The 23,926-nt window shown below is 33.3% G+C and overlaps 1 protein-coding gene across 1 annotated transcript in view; it reads right to left on the bottom strand.

Annotated features, from left to right (window-relative positions):
• The window catches only part of LOC143246674 (uncharacterized), a 128,795-nt gene that overhangs the window by 38,029 nt on the left and 66,840 nt on the right, over window positions 1-23,926 (bottom strand). Inside the window, exon 2 of the mRNA XM_076493753.1 lies at window positions 16,667-17,817. Coding sequence (XP_076349868.1) covers window positions 16,667-17,785 — 1,119 coding nt within the window. The 5' untranslated portion in view covers window positions 17,786-17,817. The remainder of the gene's footprint in view (window positions 1-16,666; window positions 17,818-23,926) is intronic.

The raw sequence follows: 23,926 nt of genomic DNA, 5'->3' as shown, positions 1-23,926 counted from the left end.
AACGCATTACGCTTTTTATACACAGCTTTTGTTAAAATCATAAACCGATGATTTATTGTTAGCCTAAATGTGCAGTTTGAAACTGCTATTAATTTACAATAATGAAATTAATATTGCCAATCAAAGCTACACGAGGACTATCTGCGCTAGCTGTCCCTAATTTAGCAGTGCAAAACTAGAGGGAAGGCAGCTAGTCATCACCGCCAACTCTTCGGCTACTCTTTTACCAACGAATAATGGGATTGACCGTACCATTATAACGCTTCCATGGCTGAATAGGACGAGTATGTTTGGTGTAACGGGGATTCGAACCCCGATTCTCGAATTGGAGTCGAGTGCCTTAAACACCTGGCCATGCCGGGCCGGTTTTATTTGTGTAAAAGGTAGTCTATTTCAATTTATTAATTTTTAGTTTTGGCATTCAAAACTGCCTAAATAAATGAAACGAATTGATTGGATGCGTTAAAATAAGCAAGTTTGAATAAAATACAATGGGGTTGATGCTCGCTTACTTAGTTCAACTTTGTAGATCTTATACGTGGCGAAATATTATATGTTAAATATTTAACTCCATTATTTCATACCATCCATCTGATTGACCTGTATAAAGCTGTCACTGCATAAAAATGTAAACTTCATTTTTGTACGAAATGAGTTTGGTTAACTAGTGTTGACGAAAATCATAGCTCACATTCACAGCATGCAAATAAGATTTAATAGATGTAGAAAACAGAAATATAAACATATTTGAATTAGTAATTCAGACCTTGTTAAAAGATGTGTTGGAATTGAACTATCTTAGTGCTTTGACAATTATCGTATTAGTATAAATCTCATCTTAATATGATAATCTGAAGAGTTTAATTTCAAAGTAGGTTTTAGACAATAACAAAAAGAACAACTTCGTAACACTAAAAACAGAAACAAAATTACTAATTTTATTTGCTAGATTGCGTTATTAATGTGAAAGTAGAGCTTTTAAAAGTGAAACATTTAGTTCATTAAGAAACATCTGTATTAAACTGCCATCAAACATTAAAGTCGCCATTATGTAAATGTAAATTATGTGTCGATGGGTATAGTAACAGTTATGCAGGCCTGCGATGGATATATTGTCTTAAAAGTTATACATTAATTCCTGTACGCTAAATCCGAAAATTATGTTTATTGTTTCATCGCGTACATATGTTTAAAAATCCCATGATATTTACTTTTAAATGAGTGAATTATTTTCATTGAAATCAGGTCACATTTTATGTTTAAAATGTTGACAACCACTGGCTATAGATTTCTTTTGACCAATCGCGACGTGAAAGTTTCATTGATCGTTCTCGAACCCAACCACAACAAACACAATAATAAAAATGTTCTTTGTGGTAAATGAAATAATAACTTGATCTAAATAAGAGTTTTTTTCCTATTTGTAAACAACTACTAACATGATAGAAAAAATAAATATTATGTTAGAAATCTGCGTTGCTGATTTATGAAAAGTCTATTACTGAAACTAAAATAACTTTCATGAAGTGTAACTTAGCAGGCATGTGTGATTTGTACAGTCGTTCTCGACTCCAGCAGTTAATGTTATTATATAAACGAACCATTAATGGTAATCACGTATTTTATTTCTATTGATTTTTGTTATGTGTTTTTATACGGCCTTGATAAGGCGTTTCCAATAGCCTAGTGGTAGTGTTGAGGGTTTATAAGGCTAATACCTTTTTTTAAAATCCCTATTGTGGGCATGTGCAGACACCACACTGAGGTGCTTTAAGCTTTAAATAAACAAACACTATATCGTAAGAGAACTTTATTTCCACACAGCAGCACAATTCACAGATAGCGATCTGAGATACGTTGCTGACTTCATGTGAGTGTAGGATATTTTTTTTAGAGATAACAATAAAGTAGACGCAGTGGAGCTTATCAGTTAAACGTTTTTATTAATGTGTTTTTAAAACATGCTTTCTTGAAACTCTTAATATAGCCTAGATAATTACCGTATTGAGTATAAATCTTTTCTTTCTGTAACAACATTAACAAATTAGTGGTGCGATTTTCTAACACCCAAACGTTTCACATTAGGAGACACGTATAGAGATTTTTGTTACACACGAAAGAACAGAATCATTACTTATGAACGCTTCTCTTTATGATATATAAAGCTATTTACAACTTGTTTATAAGCGGCTCTAAAACAGAAAGTGTTGGCTGTAAGGTATTGAGGGTAGAGTGTCGAGTATATAGTTAATTTTTCTTTCTATTAATCTTTTTTTTATTATGAAATAAATGAACGATACATTTTAAAACTATTTTCTTTTGTAAATACAGAACATATTTTGTACACTTTCCTGAAACACGGTGCATAAAATATGAAACAAGTATTGTTTGAAGCACGACTTTGGATTCCATACTGTAATATTGAGCTAAAACTAATATTTTGAAAGAATAAAACTAAAGGATCATTGTTAACCAGATTAAGAGTTTTAGGAAAACTCTAGTTTTTATGTTTTGATCTAGCTCTTATCAACAAGCCTTTGACCATTTCGATCCACGTGTTGTACACTACTCTAACAGTTTGAAAAAATCATCTGACCGTTAAATTGATTCTATTATATTCGAAGAATGAAATAAGTGAAACATCAAGTAAATATTGGAAAATATAGTAGAATGAGGCGCAATTTTTCTTAGTTATTCTAACTCGAAAATTATACATTATAAGAAATTCAAAATGTAAATAAGCAATAACAGTAAGATATTAAAAAAAGATGTAGCATTTTGAAAATAGGGTTTGTAAATCAAATGTTGTAGAAAATAACGTATTAAAGATACTTTACACACTGTGGATGGGCGTCATCAGAAGGGTCATTATGTGCGAACCTCAACTGTATTATCATAGTCACGGGAAAATTAGATCTAGCACTGTAAAATTTGACACACATCGCGTTATAATCCTGTATACATAATATATTTTCTTTGATCACGTGTTTTATAGTTACGATACGAACTTTGCTATTTGTTACAGACCTTAAACTGTAAATGGCACTGACTCATAGTTTACTGAGGCCTACATGTATTTATTGATTTCAGAAACAAGACCTCTCTCCCCATCCTCCGGACAAAATCTGGCGACGCCAATGTTATAAGATGTTCAGGCTTCAACTGCTTAGTGCTCGCCTTAAGATGCACTTCTATTCTTCAAGCGAACAATAAAAGATTGAGAACAAGGCAAGATGTCATTATGTACGGTAAGATAAGCTCCCCACTCCAAAACAACAACAACAACACAACAAAATACAGGCTATGGATACATAACTGCTATTTAGATATTTCTGTAAGAGTATGAAATATTTAGTAAATTGGAGATAATTAATAATAAAACTAAAAGGAAATTATTCTAAAAGAAGATAACTTGAAGCCAAAAAAATGATAACTATTGGTTTGGTAAAGTGAACTTGTGAATAACTACTTGATAAGAAATAGAACATAGAAGTAAAAAATTTTTTTTCGAAACTCTCCGCTTTAGAAATTAATACAGTTACATGTAAAATATAGTTAAGTTACAGCTGAAAGGAAAAGGACTGACACGTGTGTTAAATAAATTACTACAAGCTGAAGTTCTGTCTTGAACTGGCAGATATAAAGAATTCATTTTTATATTGTAGACAAGCTTGTTTAAGTACTATGTGATGAAAATTATTTAAAATGATTTAACACAATTTCTTCGCAAATATTATTGAAAGATATTTCTATTAAACCGTATTTCAGTTTCTTCTCATTTGCAAACTTATGATACGAAGAAACTACAAACTTACTACTTTATTCTGATCACTGATATTGTCGTAAAACTTTTTGACGGCAAGCAATCTCAGTAAGAATTATAGAGGAAGACAGTGCAATAAATTGAGGTGTTTGGAAATACGAATAAAGAAAGGGAACCTCAAAAGAAGACGAACCAGGCGAAAAATAAAAGAATTGCGAAGATAGAAGTTTAGTAAAGAAAAAAATGGAAAACTTTTGAATCAATATGCAGTACATTTTTGATACGAAATACTTTTATGATTTAAGCAAAATTTAAGAGTTAAATTCATTTATTACTTCCAAAATGACATTTTATAGGTATATACTAGGTAAGGAAAGAATCCGCATCAGGTGGTGTAAACTTGAAAAGACTCTTAACTGCACATGGGCTAAATAGCCAGGTCAGACAGAGACTAAGGTTCAGGTACAATTATCTTTCTAATTTTAAACTACTAACCAGAGGGAGGCAGCTAGTCAACAGCACACCCCACCACAAGGGCGTAGTCTAGTTTCTCAAACAAATAATGGGGTTGACTATTACTTTTATAATGCGCCCACTGTTTAAATGTGAAGCATTTTCAATTACATTTATGTGCAAAAGAGCTAACATAGAGAAGCAGCGAATTTAACAGATACGCTGAAACATCCTTTGCACAATTTGCACAAATGTAAGTCACTTGCTAACTTATCTAACACATATCATGATTCAGCTCAGCACCTTGATGTGGATAAAGAGAAAAGGAAAAACAAAAGTCATTCCGGAAAGGTTCCGTTGGTCTTGAATGGACGAAAAAGACGTTTAGCATTATTTTCGGGGCCTAGATTGCTGGACCAGGGCGCAGATAGCCTCGTTGGTTTGTGCCATAAATCAACGATCAACCAAACTACCAATGCTGGACCAGATTTGTGACCTGATCCGAGAATATTGTTAGGTAGCTAATTCTATTTTTTATTATTATGTTTGTGTTTATCGTTTATTTATTATTATTTTTAATCCTTTAATTTATGTATGGATTTTTAGTGGCATTAAAATGTTATTTCATCTTGTAACTAATCATTTGCATTTTGACTGTATGTATTATAAAACGAACACCATCCAGCTAACTAACGGTGACGTACAAATGCTATTAATGTAGCAACAGATTATGCAAATTTATGATAATATGATGTGTACTCTCGTAATATACTCAGTGAATACATACTCTGCTCCCAGTCGCACCAAACATGCTCGCCTTTTCAGCCGTGGGGGCGTTATAATGTGACGGTCAATCCCATTATTCGTTGGTAAAAGAGTAGCCCAAGAGTTGGCGTTGGGTGATGATGATTAGCTACCTTCCCTCTAGTTTTACACAGCTAAATTAGGGACGGATAGCGCAGATAGCCCTCGAATCGCTTTGCGCGAAATTGAAGAAAACATAACAAAAAAAAACATACTCTGCTGGAAGCTTCACCAAGAGAGAGTCGTGATATAGTTAATGAATTATCGCTGTTTATCAGTTGATACTGCTATTACTATTGAAAGGTATGTTTGTGTTATTTTATTTTTTGGATTTAAGTTTTTTTCCTGGTGGTTCGTTTTTCTTATTTTTTTATTTAAAATAATATTGATATTTATGAGATATTGTTCATTAACATTGGTGTCAAGTCATGGCGAGCCACGAGTTTGTTAAATGTGTCTTGGAAAGTACTGAATTTATTTCTTAGTGTTGTTATTCTTGAATAGATTGATTTTTGTTGTTGTTAAAATACGAGAACTAGCATGGAAAAGTTAACTTGTAAATGGTTTGTTCTGAATTTCGCGCAAAGCTACATCTGCGCTAACCGTCCCTAATTTAGCAGTGTAAGACTAGAGTGAAGGCAGCTAGTCATCACCACCCACCACCAACTCTTTCACCAACGAATAGTATGATTGACCGTCACATTATAGCACTCCCACGGCTGAAAAGGCTCGCCTATTTGGTGCGATGGATATTCGAACTCCCGACCATCGAATTACGAGTCGAACGCCTTAACCACCTTGCCATGCCGGGCCGCTTGCAAACGTAAAGCAAAACGATATAGCAGTGGAACATGCTTGTAGTGTTGTAGATGTGGATGTGATTATGATGGTTTAAGACTGGCAATTAAGATAAAGCGTTGGCTCAGGTCGAATAAGGGAAAGATTTATTTTAAGGTAACCTAACAGATTTGACATACCAGATGAATCGTAGATTCGTCAATTGACTGCTGCATTGAAAACGAAACATGAAAAAACGAACACAATAATCTTAAAATAATGCGAATTTGAATAAGTTCATGTGAAGTTATTAGTTTCAATATTTTGCAGCATTAACGGCATCTCAAAGACAAAAGATACAGTAATGAAATTACATGATACATTAGAAGTTGACTTCCATAGCGATTTCTGAATCATAAATGTCATTTTTTGCAATCTAGAGTAAATATAAGAAGGATGTAATAATGTTCAGTATGGTACCAACATGGTATAATCGATATAAATTACACCACGTTACATTTTCATTAATATTTAGTTGTTGTTTTTTCGTTTTAAAAGTTGTGCTGAGTTCATTCATGGAGACCTATCGAAATAACTCTAAACCACCGATTTCTAAACTAATCCTTTTGTTGACCATTCTAGGCTCAGTATTAAAAATTAATGAGTTGACTCGTGTAGTTGGTGTTAAAAAAGAAAGAAAAAACGAAAGCGAAATGCACAAGTGATAATTCTTTATAACTTATCGAACCTAGAGTTTCTTCTTTATTTAGAAAATAAACCATTTTATAGGGAAACATTGATTTTTTGATAGTGAATAACTGATGGAGTACAAATCACTTGTGACTGTGTAGAATGTTGGTATGTAAATTTTGAATGTTAGTGTTAATTTAATGTATAACGTCACTGATGGAGTACAAATCACTTGTGACACTGAAGTATGGTACTATGAAATTTTGAATGTTAATCTTAATTTAATATAACACATCACTGATGAAGTGCAAATCACCTGTGACGCTGTAGAATGTTGCTATGGAACTTTTGAATGTTAGTCTTAATATATGATTACATTCCGATTAGTGTGATTAGAATATTGAACCATCTCCTTTCTGAATAGAATGATTGTAATGCAGATCAAACTATGAAAACCAGAAAATTAAGACTCGGTGAAAGTAATTGGCTTGAACATTACATAGTCATTAGTTTCTTCTATTATTCTCAAAAGTAAATGGTACGATTAGTTCACTTAGCCACACTCTGTACATTGTTTACCCAACATTAAGGTAAGGGGTTTTTCATGTCATGCCTCCGTCTGAAAAGCTGTTTGTTTATTTCTCGAGTAACTATATATCAAGCTTTACCACTCTTCGCTTGCTCTAAACATGTACATGACATGTTTATCGTTTATCGAAACCTGAACTTTAGTTTTTTGGTTTTAAAACTGGATTAAATTTGCCTTGGTGAAAAACAACAATAAAACATTTTAGAACTGTAGCATATTACTTTATAGAGTGATTTGTGAAGATTATGAAACTAAAATAAATGTTTTGATATACTTTCGTATAATATTATGAATATTAACCTAAGACCGAGTATTGAGGTTATAAAATGTCCCTATCTGAAGTAATGATTTTAAAAGAGTAACAGCGGTTACAACAACAATTGTTTATAATAACAGAATACCATTACCAAATTTCCCTTTGCTTATCATACCTAGCAGTAGTCAAAGTTTCATTTAAGTATTCAGGTTAAAAAAAAAGGAATTAAGCTCCAAATCGAGAGAAACTGCTTGTGATGTTGACAGTTTTATTTATGTGGGAAACCTGGCAATGCTTGACAGTTAAAGCGCTCGACTCACAATATACAGGTTATAGTATCGAAATCCGTCACTGAACACTTACCCCCTTTCAGTTTTGGAGTGTTACAATGTGATGGTCAATCCCACTATCCCAAGCTACAGTGGAGAGTATTGTCAGTTATGTTCATCGAGATCGGCAGTTCAGAAACTGGACCGGTGGCAGGTAGCTTTGATAGCCTTGCCTGAACAAAACCAGTACAAAAACACAACTGCCTCCTTAGCAACACAGACATGAGTACAAAAACACGTGTTAAAAGACTTTTAGAAACACTCACTATTTCACTTCACTTTGTTATTACGTTTTGTTATAAATTACCTAAATTTTGATATATGGTTTTGGCCAACACAAATATTCAAAGCTGAAGGTACGTCTTGTTGCTTTTTCTGTTATTTTTATGAATATTAACCTAAGACCGAGTATTGAGGTTATAAAATGTCCCTATCTGTTTCTTTAACATGTAACGGATTTACCGTCATGTGTTTATTTTAATACCTACTTTTGTTTCAGTTTAATGCACGTAAAGTATATTGTTGGATGGGTATTGCGCAAGTACCGCCTGTTCCCTAACTTTGTAAAAGATTCTTTAGAGTAAGAATCAACAGTATTTGTTTTACGAAAACACTAGCATGTTTTCGAACAGTGCTGAACATTTGAGAATCTCGCCTTAAACTACACAAATCGACGCGCCAAAAGACAGGTATGTATTGTTGGTTGCTACAGTCAGTATAGTATAACCCTCGGGTGCTATAATTGTGAGAAACGTTTATTAAACGGAAAATACAGAATTTGACGTGGAATGTTTATAGATTTCAAATATTACGAACCGTTCAACTTTTGAGAATTACCTCCGAGCGTTAGTATTTCTACGCGGACATTAAATATATTTATCGGCAATTTGTCAGCCTGTGAGCGGTGTGAGGCCAACCAAGAAGAGACAGCTAGTTTGCTTAAGTGAAGCTTAACAGTATAAACTCAGAATTGTCCCCGGCTGATACAACGGTAAGTCAATGGTTTTACAACGCTAAAATCAGGGGTTCCATTCCTCTAGGTGGGCTCAGCAGATTGCCTGATGTGGCTTTGCTATAAGAAAACATACACACACACAACTCAGGATTACTTTGCTTGTCGTGAATCTGTACCGTCAATAAAATGTTTAGTTCTAGACCAGATATAAGATTCAGTATAGTTTGTAAGTTTTTAGAACTTTTATATAGAAATAATTATTTCTATTAACTATTTGGAATAACGTTATTATAAGTTGTTCTGTTTGCTTATATATTAAATATATATTTGTGTTAAGAAAGGAAATTGTGTATATCAATCTTGTTGGCAAATATCATAAATTTGATACATATTAACGTTCATTTAACTTCTAATTTCAAATCTTAATACGTAATATACTCGTCCGAGATTAACTATAATCAAACAAAAGAATAATTGGCATTGCTATAGTGAAATGTTGATTAATCACCAAACGTAAAATCATGTCGGGCATAACGAAGAATTGTGTTTGTTTATGGGTTATTAAGCATAATGTTATACAAATAAGCGCTGTCCCCACCCAAGTATCGACACCCATTTTCTAGCGATATAAGCCCGTAGACTTACCGTTGAGCCACCATGGGAATATTCAGTAAAGTACTGTTTGTTTGTTTTGGAATTTAGCGCAAAGCTACACAAGGGCTATCTGCGCTAGCCATCCCTAAGTTAGCAGTGTAAGACTAGAGGAAAGGCAGCTAGTAATCACCGCTCACCGCCAACTTTTGGGCTACTCTTTTACCAACGAATAGTATGATTGAGCGTAACATTATAACGCCCCCAGGGCTGAAAGGGCGAGCACATTTGGTGCGACGGGAATTCAAACTCGCGGCCTTAGAGATTACGAGTTGAACGCCTTAACCACCTGGCCATCAGTAAAGTAATGTTGTTTATTAGTTAGGAGTTAAACACCGAAAGTTGATAAAGCATTAGTACACAATGGGCCTAAAACCTTTGATGAAAATCACAAAAAACTGCATGTGTTTATTTAGTGATTTATTTTTCCCACATTCTTCTTGATTTATCAATTGCAGATTTAAAACAAGAAGTTTGTCAAGAATACAAGTTCAGTAGAACACAGTAGGCACCAGCTTTTCTTTGACAACTGTTTTTTAAAGTGCAAGCCCCCAGCAACTCCGATGAAAGTTTGATTCATGTAGATTATTTTTAACCACCGACATTTCCAAACCTCAATCTTAAAGTGATCAGCTATGATCAAATTACAGTTATGGGAAAGATGCTTAGATTTCACACATTCTTAATTGTATGATGTTTTTTTTATTTAACTCTCTGTCTTTCAACAAAAAATTGTTAATGAGATCACACTGCACGTCTGGAATTGTATTTCTCAAAGCTTTAGAACACAGTAGAACTGTAGGGTTTCCATATCCTCCCATTCCACCAGATCGATTACTAATTACATACATATGAGCTTATCCATCCACATGACTGCAAAACTTTTTTCTGTTTTCAGCAGATGTTGTGTTGATTTCAAAACAATGACAAGAATTGTTTATTTGTTTCAAATACTCACGCAATGCTACATAAGGGTTATCTGTACTAGCCATGCATAAGTTAGAAGTGATAGGCTAGAGGGAAGGAGGCCATTGAACAACTCCCATCTTTTATTATTGGGCTAATTTAACTTAATGGTACGATTCGACCAACCTTCTTATATCGTATCAACATTGCCAGAGTGTATTTTGGATAAACAAAGCATGATCTATGGTTCATTGTATTCACAGTTCTAAGACATCACTAGGTCACGTATACCCCATAATGACATGAACCATTCGTTTCTTAAACAAGAAATCTACGTTTTGATTGTGTTAAAGACAATAATATTCGGGAAGGATATTACTCTAAAACTAGTGTTTGGTTTACATGAGCTAATAAGACCAAGTTAAAGGATACAACAATATAGCAACGTAAGTTACTAGCAGCTGTAGTCCTATATTTATCAGAATTTACTTCTTCATTTATAAAGAGTTTTGAAAATTATCTCAATTAGGACCTAATATTCTTCAAAATGGTAAATAAAAAAGGAGAATTCAATAGAAAGGTAAATTCTAATGAATAACGGCTTTCTTTTAAATCTAGGATTTCATATTGTAACATATCTATTTATTGTTATACACCCTACCGCTTTAATAACTGCTCACTAAAGTATACATTTTTTTCATTTAGATCTAAAGCTTGCTTTGTTTGTTATTAAGTGCATAGCTACACAGTGGGTTATCTTCCTCAGTCAGCTGATCTCTCAAGAACCAAAGAATAAATCTGGGGACACTTTCCTCCAGGTCCCCCGCTGGTGCAGCAGTAAGTCTACTGATTTACAAGGCTAAAATCAGGGGCTCGATTTCTCTCTGTGGACACAGCAGATATCCCGAGGTAGCTTTACAATAATAAAAGCACACACACACACTCCTCCAGTAACTAAAGCTTTCTTAATTTGTCTTTGAATTTTTCTATATACAAATACAAACCGTATACATGTATGTGATTTATTGTGAATATTAGTCACAGCTTTCGTCTGCTAGAAAGTACGTTCTTTATGTAAATGAACGTTTTCAGTTCCTTTGTTTATCGATAACTGCCCACTTGCACTGATTGTTTAGCAGAATATATAAGTCATGGATCTGTCGTTTCCACTTAAGGCTAGAAGAAGCTTACTAGTTGTGAAGCTTTAGTATAGACTGACTTCTGTCAGAAATACCGAAATTATTCTTTTACGTCAAAGCAGATAGTGCGAAATGAAATAGCTTGTGAAACTTATTCCTACTGAGACCAAAAGCCGTTGAGTTTAATGGACTATATGAAATTGAACATTCTAAAGCAAAAATAAAACAAAAATCAACCGGATTAACAAAAGATAATAGGTAAAAGGTATTTGTTGAATGTTTATATTTTTCTAAAAATCATAAGTATTGTTGAGGTGAGAAAGAAATGTATAACGCTCTATAAACTTTGCTTTGAACATAAAATATGTTTCAAAATGGAAACAGCAGAATTAATGTTCCCTTTGGTTCACGAGGTTGTTAACACTGTTTCAAGCATATTCTACTTTAGTGAAATGCTAGTAAGTTAAATATGGTTATTTCTTCATAGTCTCGAAGGAAATTAAGAGATAATTATTGTATTACCTTACAGCTTCCAACAGAAATTGTGTGTATTTATGTTCGCTTACAACGATGGCGCCATCTATCAAAAGGCAGTTTCCATCCCAGTATCTCTAGTTAGATAGTTAAGGATTAAATGTCCTTTTATAACTAACAAACGGCTTGGTGCCTATTAATCCACTTTTATGCGCCAAAGTATGTCTTTACAATTACAGTCATGCTAAATTGGAACTAAAAATATTCTAAGTCAATTTAAAAGTGTCTTGCAGCTAATTAAAAATCGTAGTTTTTTTAACCAATTGCCATAAATTGATTAATACTAAATGTGTACATCAGGATTTCGCGGAAACATTTTGTATAAGGTTATTATTTCGATCACTAAAAGTAATGAGTGCTATAATACGTGTAATATCGTGTGTTTCAATAAATCTTTGGCCCGGCATGGCCAAGCGCGTAAGGCGTGCGACTCGTAATCCGAGGGTCGCGGGTTTGCGCCCGCGTCGCGCTAAACATGCTCGCCCTCCCAGCCGTGGGGGTGTATAATGTGACGGTCAATCCCACTATTCGTTGGTAAAAGAGTAGCCCAAGAGTTGGCGGTGGGTGGTGATGACTAGCTGCCTTCCCTCTAGTCTTACACTACTAAATTAGGGACGGCTAGCACAGATAGCCCTCGAGTAGCTTTGTGCGAAATTCCAAAAAAACAAACAATAAATCTTTATGTTCAAACTATGTATTAAAAGTAAAATACGACGTTACAAATATTTTAATCCGAGATGTTTTCCAACTAGTCCAACTTTAACCATCAAAATAAAGTGATTATTTTTACCTCCTCACATTACTCATGAAACTGAGTAGGTTATATTTACGTTCCTTTCTTTAGGTAATGAAATAGAGTGATAAGAAGTCAACTTAACAACCATCATGTTTAAACTTTCAAAGCCGTTGGATCCAGGTAATGGTTTAATATCTTAGTAAACATGGATATACATTATTTCAAACGCACAGTTCGTCACAGACGGGCTTCACTGGAGAGTTTGTAGACCTGACATAATAAATAATTTGACTTTAGAATAGTTTTGGTATTAACACGTGCATTTAACAACTACGTTGAAAACCCCACAGGCATGTTTCGCAAGGATGTATGTAGCAAGGTTGATTAAAGTGTTCTCCAGGAAAGAAGTAATATCCTGTTCCCTGTATACAATATTGTCAGGAACTTGCAATCATATTGGACTTGTTATTTTTATTATCGTAAGTTACATTTCCTGTTTCTAAGTATTCCAAACACAACTTTAATATGAACACATAATGTTTTGTTTTTCTAGAGATTAAATTTATTTATGGTTAGATTTTTTACACACTGACATTTCTTCGGACGTTTCTACAGATTTTTTAACAGTACAAGAACAATTTACAAACGTTTTTTCTGATCCTTTACTTTATTTATATTAAGTTAATATTCTATATATTTATCTGCAATGTATTTGGATAATGCACGTGATTATTTCATTTATTAAGATAACATGCTTATCTGAAAGAGACACTTACACAATGCAGTTCCTGTCCTAAAATCTTATCGACAGTAACTGAACAATTCCTTATACTAAAAATGTAAGTCTAGGTACTAAGAAGCTCTTTCCATCTCAGTTCCTTTTCGAATTTTGACTTATTTTTTTTTATATTCCAAATGGATGCCATTTTAAGAAGCGGTTGATCATCAGTGTGGTTCTGACCTTTGACATACATTCACCAAAATATAATCCTTTAATCTATTGGAAAACCCTCAAAGTTAATCAAAATCTCATGAAAACTTTCCATTTATATAGTTCAAGCAAACAGATATATAGGAGTGAAAACAATATCCGGTCCAACCCACTGGCAAGGCTAATAAAAGTGTAAGTTTGTTATGAGTGTTAATAGTTTTACTTACAAAAGATCAATTCACTAAATTTTCTAGTCCAAGCGTGCGCAAATAATTATCATGCCGGGCAGCATATTGTAAGTTTCAAGGTTCGAGTTTTAATCAACTCGCTCTGCACTTTTAGCTAGGGGATATAAGTGTTGTGGACAGTAATTTTTCCCTATTCATTCAATAGCAGTGTCAGGCGACGGATGATGTTTAACAGCTTAAAATTAAAGGTGTTTATTTCTAAACCCTGGAATTTTCTTCCTGGTTGTTTAGCCAATGTGTCGCATAAAGTGTAATTAGGTTTAAAATACCAATAAATACAAATACCAGTATAGTCCTTAATGACTGGGTTTGGAAAACACACAGTAAAAATAAATTTATTACTAGATAATTTTATAAATTTTAACCATTATAGTTCCATGCATGTAATAGATGGGGTACATGTACGGTACAGATGACTTAATATGCTTTGACCACGAGACGCCCAATGTATACGATAGCTTTATCACGTTACTTATGACTTAGTGTAAGATGAACACCACACGTCTCCTGGATACTATGGCTGTATACCTTACATATGACTTAATGCACTTTAATCACAAAAAATCATGTATACAATGGCTAGACTGCGTTATTGATGTGAAATTACATTTGTTCTAAATACGAATTATATTTAGTGCATGTATTATACACTTAAAACCTTATAATCATAATTAAACCCACTCATAATAACCTTAGGTTATTTGTTACTATTATGTGTTGTAAGTTATTTCTAATAGTAAACTAATGTTATAATATTATTTTGTACCATACCTCTAAGTTAAAGTAGTAAATTTAATGATATTTGTTGTTTTTAACATAAACGGAACCTTATGCGACAGGTAGGCAAAACGGCCAGACATACAAGGTTCAGTTATAGCCGGCCTTACCTTAGAACTCATTGTCTATATTCTTACTCTTAACCGAATAGCATATTGTTACAGCCACGTTTTTATCCCTCGTAACTGGATTTGTAGAGAGTGTGCCGCTTCTCGAAATTTCGATGTGCAGTCCGTTAGCCACAAAACCATACACTACAAAGATTAGGCTTGAATTACTGGTGTTATTAGAGCTAAATGCGTTATCTGCTTCAAAATTAAAATTAGTTATCAGCAGTTACAGGAAGTATAATAATATAAAGTGTAATAACATAACAGAAGAAATTAACATTTCAAACCATGAAACTAATGCTAATCATCTTTGTACTCTAAAATGTTCATTAAACATTTACATTTATTGCGTATTGTTTGATGAATAAGCTAAGTGTTGCTATTTGATGTATTATTAATAGCATTAAGGATAGATATTTTTCGCTCTTTATCAGAAATAGCTTGTAATTGATCGGAAAATTGGAAGTCAGAGCAGAAAAAGTTTCGAAGCGATAGCACGCATATCCGTGAGGTTTATCAGAAAGCTTCTGAATATTGTATTAATTTGAAACTAGGATATCAGATATAATCTTATCTGACACCCGTCATCTCGTCTGCTCATGTTTGACTTTTAATAAGGAAAAATATACCTTTAATACTGATCGATTTTCAAACATTTCTAGTGCCTCACTCATGAGAAGTTTTTCAGTCCTTTGAAACATTAATTTATTATAGGGATAAAAACCACATATCACCCTTTCAAAGTGTCACAAAAGGGAAATAAAAACGGTAAAAAACACTAAATTATATATCATATTCTCTTTATTTTACTTCACAAAATACTAATGACATGTACACATTAATGTAGTATACTAAAATGTGATAACTGGCGATTACTTTAACATTTCAACGCTTCTGTGAAACAAAGTTAATCAGTATATTAGATCTGGTGCTGTGATATTGAAAGGATCCCGCTAGAAATGTTTATTGTTGAGATAGTCTCAATTTATCGTGACTGTTGCTGTGATATCAAATTAACTACTTTATCATATCTAGCCTTATGTTATTGAGATGATCAGTTGATCATATCTGGTGTTGCTGTACTGAGGTATTAATTTATCATATCCGATTTGTTGTATTAAGGTGACCACTGGTCTTTCTATCATATCTGATACTGTGATACTGAAGTAATTACCTTATCATATCTACTGCTGTTACATTGTTTGTTCTTGTCTTCTTGAATTTCTCGCAAAGCTACAGGAGGTCTATCTGCACTAGCTATCCCTAATTTAGCAATGTAAGATTAGATGGTAGGCAGCTAGTCATCACCACCATCTGCCAGCTCTTGGGCTTTTCTTTTACTCCACGGTTAATAGGGCGAGCTTGTTTGGTGTGACGGAGATTCAAACCCGCGACCCTCAAATTACGAGTCGAGCATCCAAACCACCTGGCTATGGAATGTAGTACAAATATACCTTTGTATAGGTCCCAAGCGGTGATATAGGCAATTTTTGAATTTTCTGTGTTTTTCACGATTTTTCTAGAGTCAAAATTAGGCATGTTGGGAATGCGTGATCAAAACATATTTGCCCGCGAATGTTGGCCTCCTTTACTGTTTTTTGGTTCTTTCTAAAGTGCGAGATGCAAGTAGACTGTGACATATACGACATGAGTCTGCATCTCTTAGAGTTTCTGTCTTTAAATTAATCCTAATGCTTAAATATATGTTCGCAGTCAAGTTTTCGATAATTTTAGTGTGGTCAAAATTCAATAGGATAAATAATACCATATTATTTTATCGTATAATTACCGTTTGTCAAAGAAATACATATACCTGATCTAATTATTAACAGTTGCGAATTGGATATATAATGTGCTTTTAAACAATTCATCATGCTTGATTGTTAACTAAGTTTACCTCATAATCAAAAACAAAATAAACTGTACACGCATTGCTATAGTTCCAAAATAACACAAAAGATGATTTGAGAACATCCAATACCATCATAAATCTAACATGAATATCTGACTGCTCTTACCTCCCGTACAGAAACGTCCGTTTCCATGACAACTCCCATATCCATGCCGTCTTGGATGTAGTAGTTACAGTGAGGAGCATTCAACGATAGGATGCTTTCCCTTGTTCTGGAGGAAGGGTTCTGACGAATAAGGTATGCGTTCCAAGAAATGTAACGGAGGTGATTACGTGGCACATGGTGAAGGTCACAGTAGAATAACTTAAGTTTTACCAGTTCTCCTTCCAGATCAGATTCAATACACCATCCTTGTTTGTCTCGGTCATAACAGTTAACTGAAGTATTTGGATCTCTCACAGTGGACACCTTAGCTTCGCTTATCGTATTAGCACAGATCATCTCCACGTGCACTCTCAGTAAACCTCTTCGTGTCAGGTCTGTTACCTGGCATCGAAGAGAGAAGCCACGAATTCGACCAGCGAGATCAGATATCTGATCTAATATCCCAGAATCTACTCTGCGGTCGCCTTCTCCCAAAACCACCCGGTAACGAATCCGACATGGATGCTCAAAGCCCGTCAGACGATTAAGAAGAACCCGTGGCCTGCCCCCACTGTCGAGGTCGTCGTGGTTACCATGAGGAAGAAGAGAGACGTTCCACTCATAATTACCAAATATAAAATAAGCTGTCTCGAACTTGCTGCTCTTTGAATGAGACCCCAAGAGGTGATGAGGTACTTTAATCTCGCTATCAAAGACAGTTTTCATGTTACCCATTGAAAGTTCGATCAGAAACTCTTCATTTTCATCGGTAAAGCGGCGAGTACTAAGGTCTGCCATTGGAATCCATTTGTTAGTACCGTGGGCCTGGTGATCTACGCTGAAACAACTCTGTTTCTGTGCTATAATCTCGTTTTTGCTAAAATGTTCTCTGTTCAGTAGAGTGAAAGAAAAGTCTGTGAAGCATTTAGTTCCCATAGATGGATTGCGAAGAATCAAAAAAACGCCAAGAAGTTTGTCAGACCGTGTAAATGTTATGGCCCATCTGTGGTAACCGTACACAAAGTCTTTGGTTGTAGCATCTCTGTGTAAGTCACGTGCTACCGATCGTGTGACGATAAACGTGAAGACACCGGTGTTCGAGCGGTCGTTCAGTTTGGTGAATCTGTTCAAAAGTGCCATCTTTCACGTTGTCATTCGGACTCCAGTGGAGGCTGAAGAATGGAAAAAGAAGAAAATATTAAAGACATCACAGAAGAAAAGTAAAAAAAATATATTATATTTACCGAAAATGAAGTCTCGGCTATTCTATTATTTCTTCTCCCCAATAATGTACAAGTGTTAATATTTTCATATATAACGAATATAAGAAGAGAATGTATACTCGCTATCGGTGGTAACAATATTTAAACAGAAACATGATCAAGCTATCACAGTTCCATGTGCACATTAAATGACATACATATCCTGTTTGTTTGTTGTTAAGCTAAAAGTTACTTAATGTGCTATCTGTACTGTGCTCACCTTGGGTATCGAAATCCGGGTTTTAATGGTATACGTCTTCAGACTTACCTCTGAGCCACTGAGGTGTAGGGATAATATATATAAATTTCAAAGGGAACATAAGAGTATGCGCTAATATTCTTGAAAAATTAGAGAATTGCATGTTTAAACGGAATTTATGCATGTGTTGTATCGGTCTTTAAAAACAATTACTTAATACAGTTTACAAATAAAGAAAAAAACCTCCCAGTAACATGGCGATGTGGTTGGGGATTTATTATGTTAGAAACCAATTTTCGATCCCAATGGTGGCGAGAGTACAGATAACCCATTGTGTAGCTTTGTGCTTAACTCCAAACAAATAATACAAATAAAAGAAAGTATTTAATAATTTTTTTCTAATCCTTGAAATATAATTTATTCATGTGTTTTAAACTTATACCCTGAAATACATCCACAATGATAATAAATATTCAAAAACACTGAGCACGATATTAAACAGTGTAACAGAGACTTAATGTAATGTATTTTGTTTTCAATGTTATGAGATGATATGTTGAGTAATTAAGGTTTTATATATCAGCGAATCACTTCGTTCAACTTTTCTTTTGATGGGATATCAATGTTTTTCGATATTCTAATAAGCGGTCTGGAGTTCTTCGAACACATTATAAAGGGTTGATTAATTACCACTGTAGACAATTATGTATAGTGTTTACATAAATGGTAATGCTTTTTTTTCTCTTATTCAATTCATAAAATATACAATGGAGCAGATTTTTACCATAGTAATTGTTGTATTAACGATTTTTCTAGTGGTGGGTGGTTGTTTACTTTAATGCTCACTCGATAATTCGACGAGGTTTAAAAAGTAACATCATTAGACTTAGCTCATTTACTGTTTATTACAAGGTGTAAAATGGATTTCTTGAAGAGTCAAACGGCAATGTCTTTGTCCCTTGGACTTATGATGATATTTTTTTTTCTGCACAAATGATTATGATATGTCTTGGAAGCGAATAAATATAGTTGTGACGCATACATTTTATAAACACAGATTCGTAATTAATCTTTTAATAATAGTTGGGATAGTACAATAAATCAATAACCATTAAAGATTATTAAAAAATATGTGAAGGAAGTGATAACCTCGATTTTCTTGTGTCACACTGTAATTTCAACAAGTGACGTTGTTTTAAATATTAAACTATGCATTTAATGCTGATGTATAGCTTGTTTTCATGAAAATACTTGTACCATTTCGCAATAAATAACGTACAACAGATCGTATGACAGTAAGATTGGATATGTTTAATGAAATGCTCATATAATGCTAAGTACTTACAGAATTTTGAAACTTAGGTGAATAAGATGAACAGTGTTAAGATAAAGAAACGATTATTTTAAAATGTTTAACAGAAAACTGTGGACTAATAGAATAAAAGAAAATGAAAAAAAATAACAAACTTGTAACAGCAAAGTTTGTGTTGAAGTGTATGGGAACAAACCTACTAATCGTACGTTTTTACAATGTTTAAATTGCAGCACTGCTCACAATGTATTGTGTTTACAGCGCATTTAATATAAATCGTACCTGGCGTATACACGTAATTCCTTTGACATTTCATGTGTATTTCAAAGCGTGTGTTACAGGCTTATCCACTGACCCATTCGAGTCAGTAGGAATCTTCTTCAATAATATATGATTAGTTTTCAATATATAACATTGCGTGGTAATGTAAGAACACAAAATTATGGAGATCTAAAAAATATGCACATAAATGGACGAATAAAACATGTTTTTCTTTCTTTTTATAACTACCTGTTTAAACAAGTCTGACAAGCTTCTTGGCGTTTTTTTTATTCTTCGCAATCCACCTATGGGAACTAAATGCTGCACAGACTTTTCTTTCTGATATTTTATGTACATGGGTTTTTTAACATTAAAATCACCCTAATATTTAATAAGATGCTTGTATCCACATTCGAATCATTCTCTTTACTCTTATTTTATGTATTATACTTTCTTTTTTGTGTTTAAAAATCTACCCAGTAATAACTTCTTATATGTTTTACAGATTCAACTTCATCGTACTGCGTGATGTAACACATTTTGTTCCCTTCGTTTTTGATATCATTGACTTAAAATTCGACATTTTGATATGACTGACCTGTACAGTGTAGTTTATAATATATATTTTCGTTGTTCTTTAAGATTTATTATCATTAACCAAAAATTATTGATTGATTTTATAACTATCATATGTGGTGTTTGTCTTCTTACTTTTATCAATAGTTTCGTTTATTCTCGGAAACTCTGGATACCTAATTCAAGATGTTGCTGAAAAAAACAACAACAATTTTTTTTAAGTTTAGTATATCAAGGATTTCCATAGTTATTATAAAAGCTAAACAACTCCAAGGTCAGGAAAATCATGTGTTGCAAGTTTATTTTAAAAGGAGTTTGGTTTAATTTTCTGAAAATCTGGAGATGTGTCAGAAAAGGTAAATATTTTTAGTTTAGTATAGGAAAGTCTAATTCATTCTCTGCACGTCTTAACAACAAATCCAGTACTTTCAAATTAATTTTAATTATTACATACTCAATCAACTAGTACTAGTTCGATTCACTTTATTAAAATCTGAACAACGAATTCAATGCTTAAATCAGATAAAGTTTCTTATCTGATTTTTATAATTATTGGTTCTTTGAAAATTTGAACCAAAAATCCAAGACTTTGTTTAGGGAAACCAAATGCTGCTTTGTTTTATTCCTTAAACGAAGAAATGAAAAAGTTCTGTCAGTTCTCAAAAAATTTTCTAACTGGTGTTAAGAATTAATTACAATTATAAAAAACAACAACAGACTATCACGAGACTAAAGGCGTCGCAAATGAATTTCCAAGGATTCAATTTTAAGAGTCAGTAAGATATCTTGAAATAACAATGGCCTTAAAAATATACTAAAATAACAATCAAACACCTAAATATAATCTTGGAGTTTTTGTTGACTGGCAACATGTCACTCGTAGCAATTTTCTAGATAGTAATCAAAGGAGAACAGAGGTAAAAACATTTTGATATTAAATCACGTTTCATGAGAAGTACAACAACTTTAATACTTTACTATTTTTTACCAACTATTAACAATAAAACTACTTTTCCACTCAGAGATATTATTTCAATCAGGATGTATGAAATACGACCGGACAGAGATACAAGAAAACATGAAGATGAGAAGCCAGTCTTATAATCCTGTTTGATGCTTATTTAATATTTGTAGTAAATATAAATCTTTTATTTTTAATTCAGGTCTTTAAGCAGGATTTATTAAGCTCTTTTAATAATTTACGCTTTAACAAATTAAAAACTGAATATCCAATAATAAAGTAACGTACAACATTGAATCACAACGATATTCCAAGAAATGTTCCTTTCCATAATTTAATTGATACTTCAGGGCCAACTATTTTGTTCTTCATGTACGAATAGGTTTCTTAGATGTCATGTATTCGTATTTCTACTGTTGACGTCAGCGAAGAAGCAAACAATGTTGGTTTCACTTCCGTCGTCTACTGTAAAGCGTATAATGATAAAACTGCATTTTCAACAATTTAATATTAGGAACAACTAAAGAATAATTTGAAAAAAATATTCTTCATAAAAACAAACCAAGGACATTCCCTTGACATGTATTTAGTTATGTCTTGCGAAGAGTTGTTTGATTTGTTGATGGCTATAAAACTCATTTTATTTTATAATACGGCTGCTTTGAATAAAACAAAGACAATGTTTTGCATAAGTCTCACGATAGGAGAAATAATACTGCTTCTCGATTATAAGTTGGTCATCGCCATCTGTTAGGATAATGTTTCAAATCTGTCTGACTGTCTCTAGTAATTTGAATAAATTTTGGAAAACGCGTGCATGTTTGTTTGTTTTGAAATTCGCGAAAAACAACACGAGTGCTATCTGCGCTAGCCGTCCCTAATTTAGCAGTGTAAGGTAGCTAGTCAATACGCCTGCCACCAACTCTTGGAATACTCTTTTTACTAATGAATAGTGGGATTGACCGTACCATTATAATGCCCCCAAGGTTGAAAGAGCGGGCATGTTTGGTATGACGGGGATTCGAAACCGCGAATTATAAGTCGAGTACCTTAACCATCTGGCTAGTGCTGGAAAATAACGTAATAGCTCAATATATTTTAACTCCCCTTAGCTAGTGTCGAATTAATATAAGGGTTGAAGAGTTTGTAAGATGACGAGTCGAGCGCCTTAACCATCTGGCCGTGTCGAGCTGGGAAGACGTGTAACGTTTTTACCATAATTATATATATATATATATATACTCAACAGGTCAAAGGTGGAAAAGACAGGAAAATGGGACAAGAACAAGTTGCAAGATGTAATTTTCGAAACTATTTGCTAGATGTCCTCTACAGTTTCCAGTTTAATTTTTGATGTATGAACATATCTATTTATTTTTTAGCTATAATTTTAAACGTCTGTAAAAATAACAAGAAAATAACATATTATACTATGAACTGGTTATATTATTGAGAAAGTTATAAACTAAGATAACTAGAAAACATGTGTGCACTTGAGACAGAAAATCGCGTTTTGACAAAAAATATTAAGATAGTTAGAATGGACATGTTACGAAAGGTATTATGCTCAATGTGTTATTATCATCCCTTAATTCATTGTCTATGAAACCTAACTGATTAAAAACATACAGAAATTGTGTTTACTGACCATGAAACACCACTTGAAAGTTCTCAGGTTCTTTAAGAGTAACCATAGCGAAAAAAAATGGTTATATTCTGTGGATGTGCTGACAGCCATAACATTTCTACTTGAACGAAAGCTACGTTTGATTTTCTTATATAACGAGGTTTTTCTCTGTAAAATGTGCGTGGGTTAGAAAACGTTTTCAATGTTCAGTTGGCACTAACCGTGACACTGACAGATCTAAAGTAGTCTCAAAGCTGTGATTTTGAGTTTTCGTACAAAAATTGCGACATTTATACGTCATCGATTAGATCTGAAAAAACTGTAACCTCATCGAATACTTTATTTATATTTTTATTTTCCAACATGTGAGTTTGTTATGGTTATCAATATATAGCTTGAAAACCAATAAAATAGTAACGGTAATGTGATAACATTACAGTGTAATGTAATTTTGTTACTTAAAGAAATAATAATTAACTTCAGATCTTCGAATCAAGAATTACAGTATGTGACACAAATTTTATTCCTGGATTGTATGTGTTATTTCTTAATTGCTTATGTTATAAAAGTACAGAAACTGGCCATTATTCCCTTCGAACTTTGCTTTTGTGACCTGGATAATTAAATTTAGAAATTAACCTATTTTCTATGTAAAAACGGGCAAATTTGCACATTTTCATTTACATAAGGTCTGAATAAAACAACATATGAATCAAGTTGTGCATGTATTTATACTAAAGGTATACAAAAATGTTTAGAAGTGAGTAGTTTTTGAGATTTCCGACTGTAATGTAAATCAATTTCACGTATCAGCCCCAAAATATAGTCTTCTATCATGTTTTCGTGATACGCTCCCACGTCACAAAAGCAAAGTTTGAAGAGAAAAATAGGTCTTTACCATTTACTTTAAGCATAAGCAATTAGGAAATAACACTTTCTTCCCAGGAACAAGAAAAAGTTAAAAAAATTGTTACGTAGTGTTATTGTATATAATATTTTACTTTTTTTTCTTTAGTTTAAGCATTTTGATTCAATATAAAAGTCTTTCAAGTATGAAGTCATGTCCTAAAGAGGAAAGTGTCG

Source organism: Tachypleus tridentatus, chromosome 1, assembly GCF_004210375.1.
Source record: "Tachypleus tridentatus isolate NWPU-2018 chromosome 1, ASM421037v1, whole genome shotgun sequence".
Classification (NCBI taxonomy): domain Eukaryota; kingdom Metazoa; phylum Arthropoda; class Merostomata; order Xiphosura; family Limulidae; genus Tachypleus; species Tachypleus tridentatus.
The sequence above is the reverse complement of the archived record's forward strand: the minus strand, read 5'-3'. Positions and strand labels throughout refer to the sequence as shown.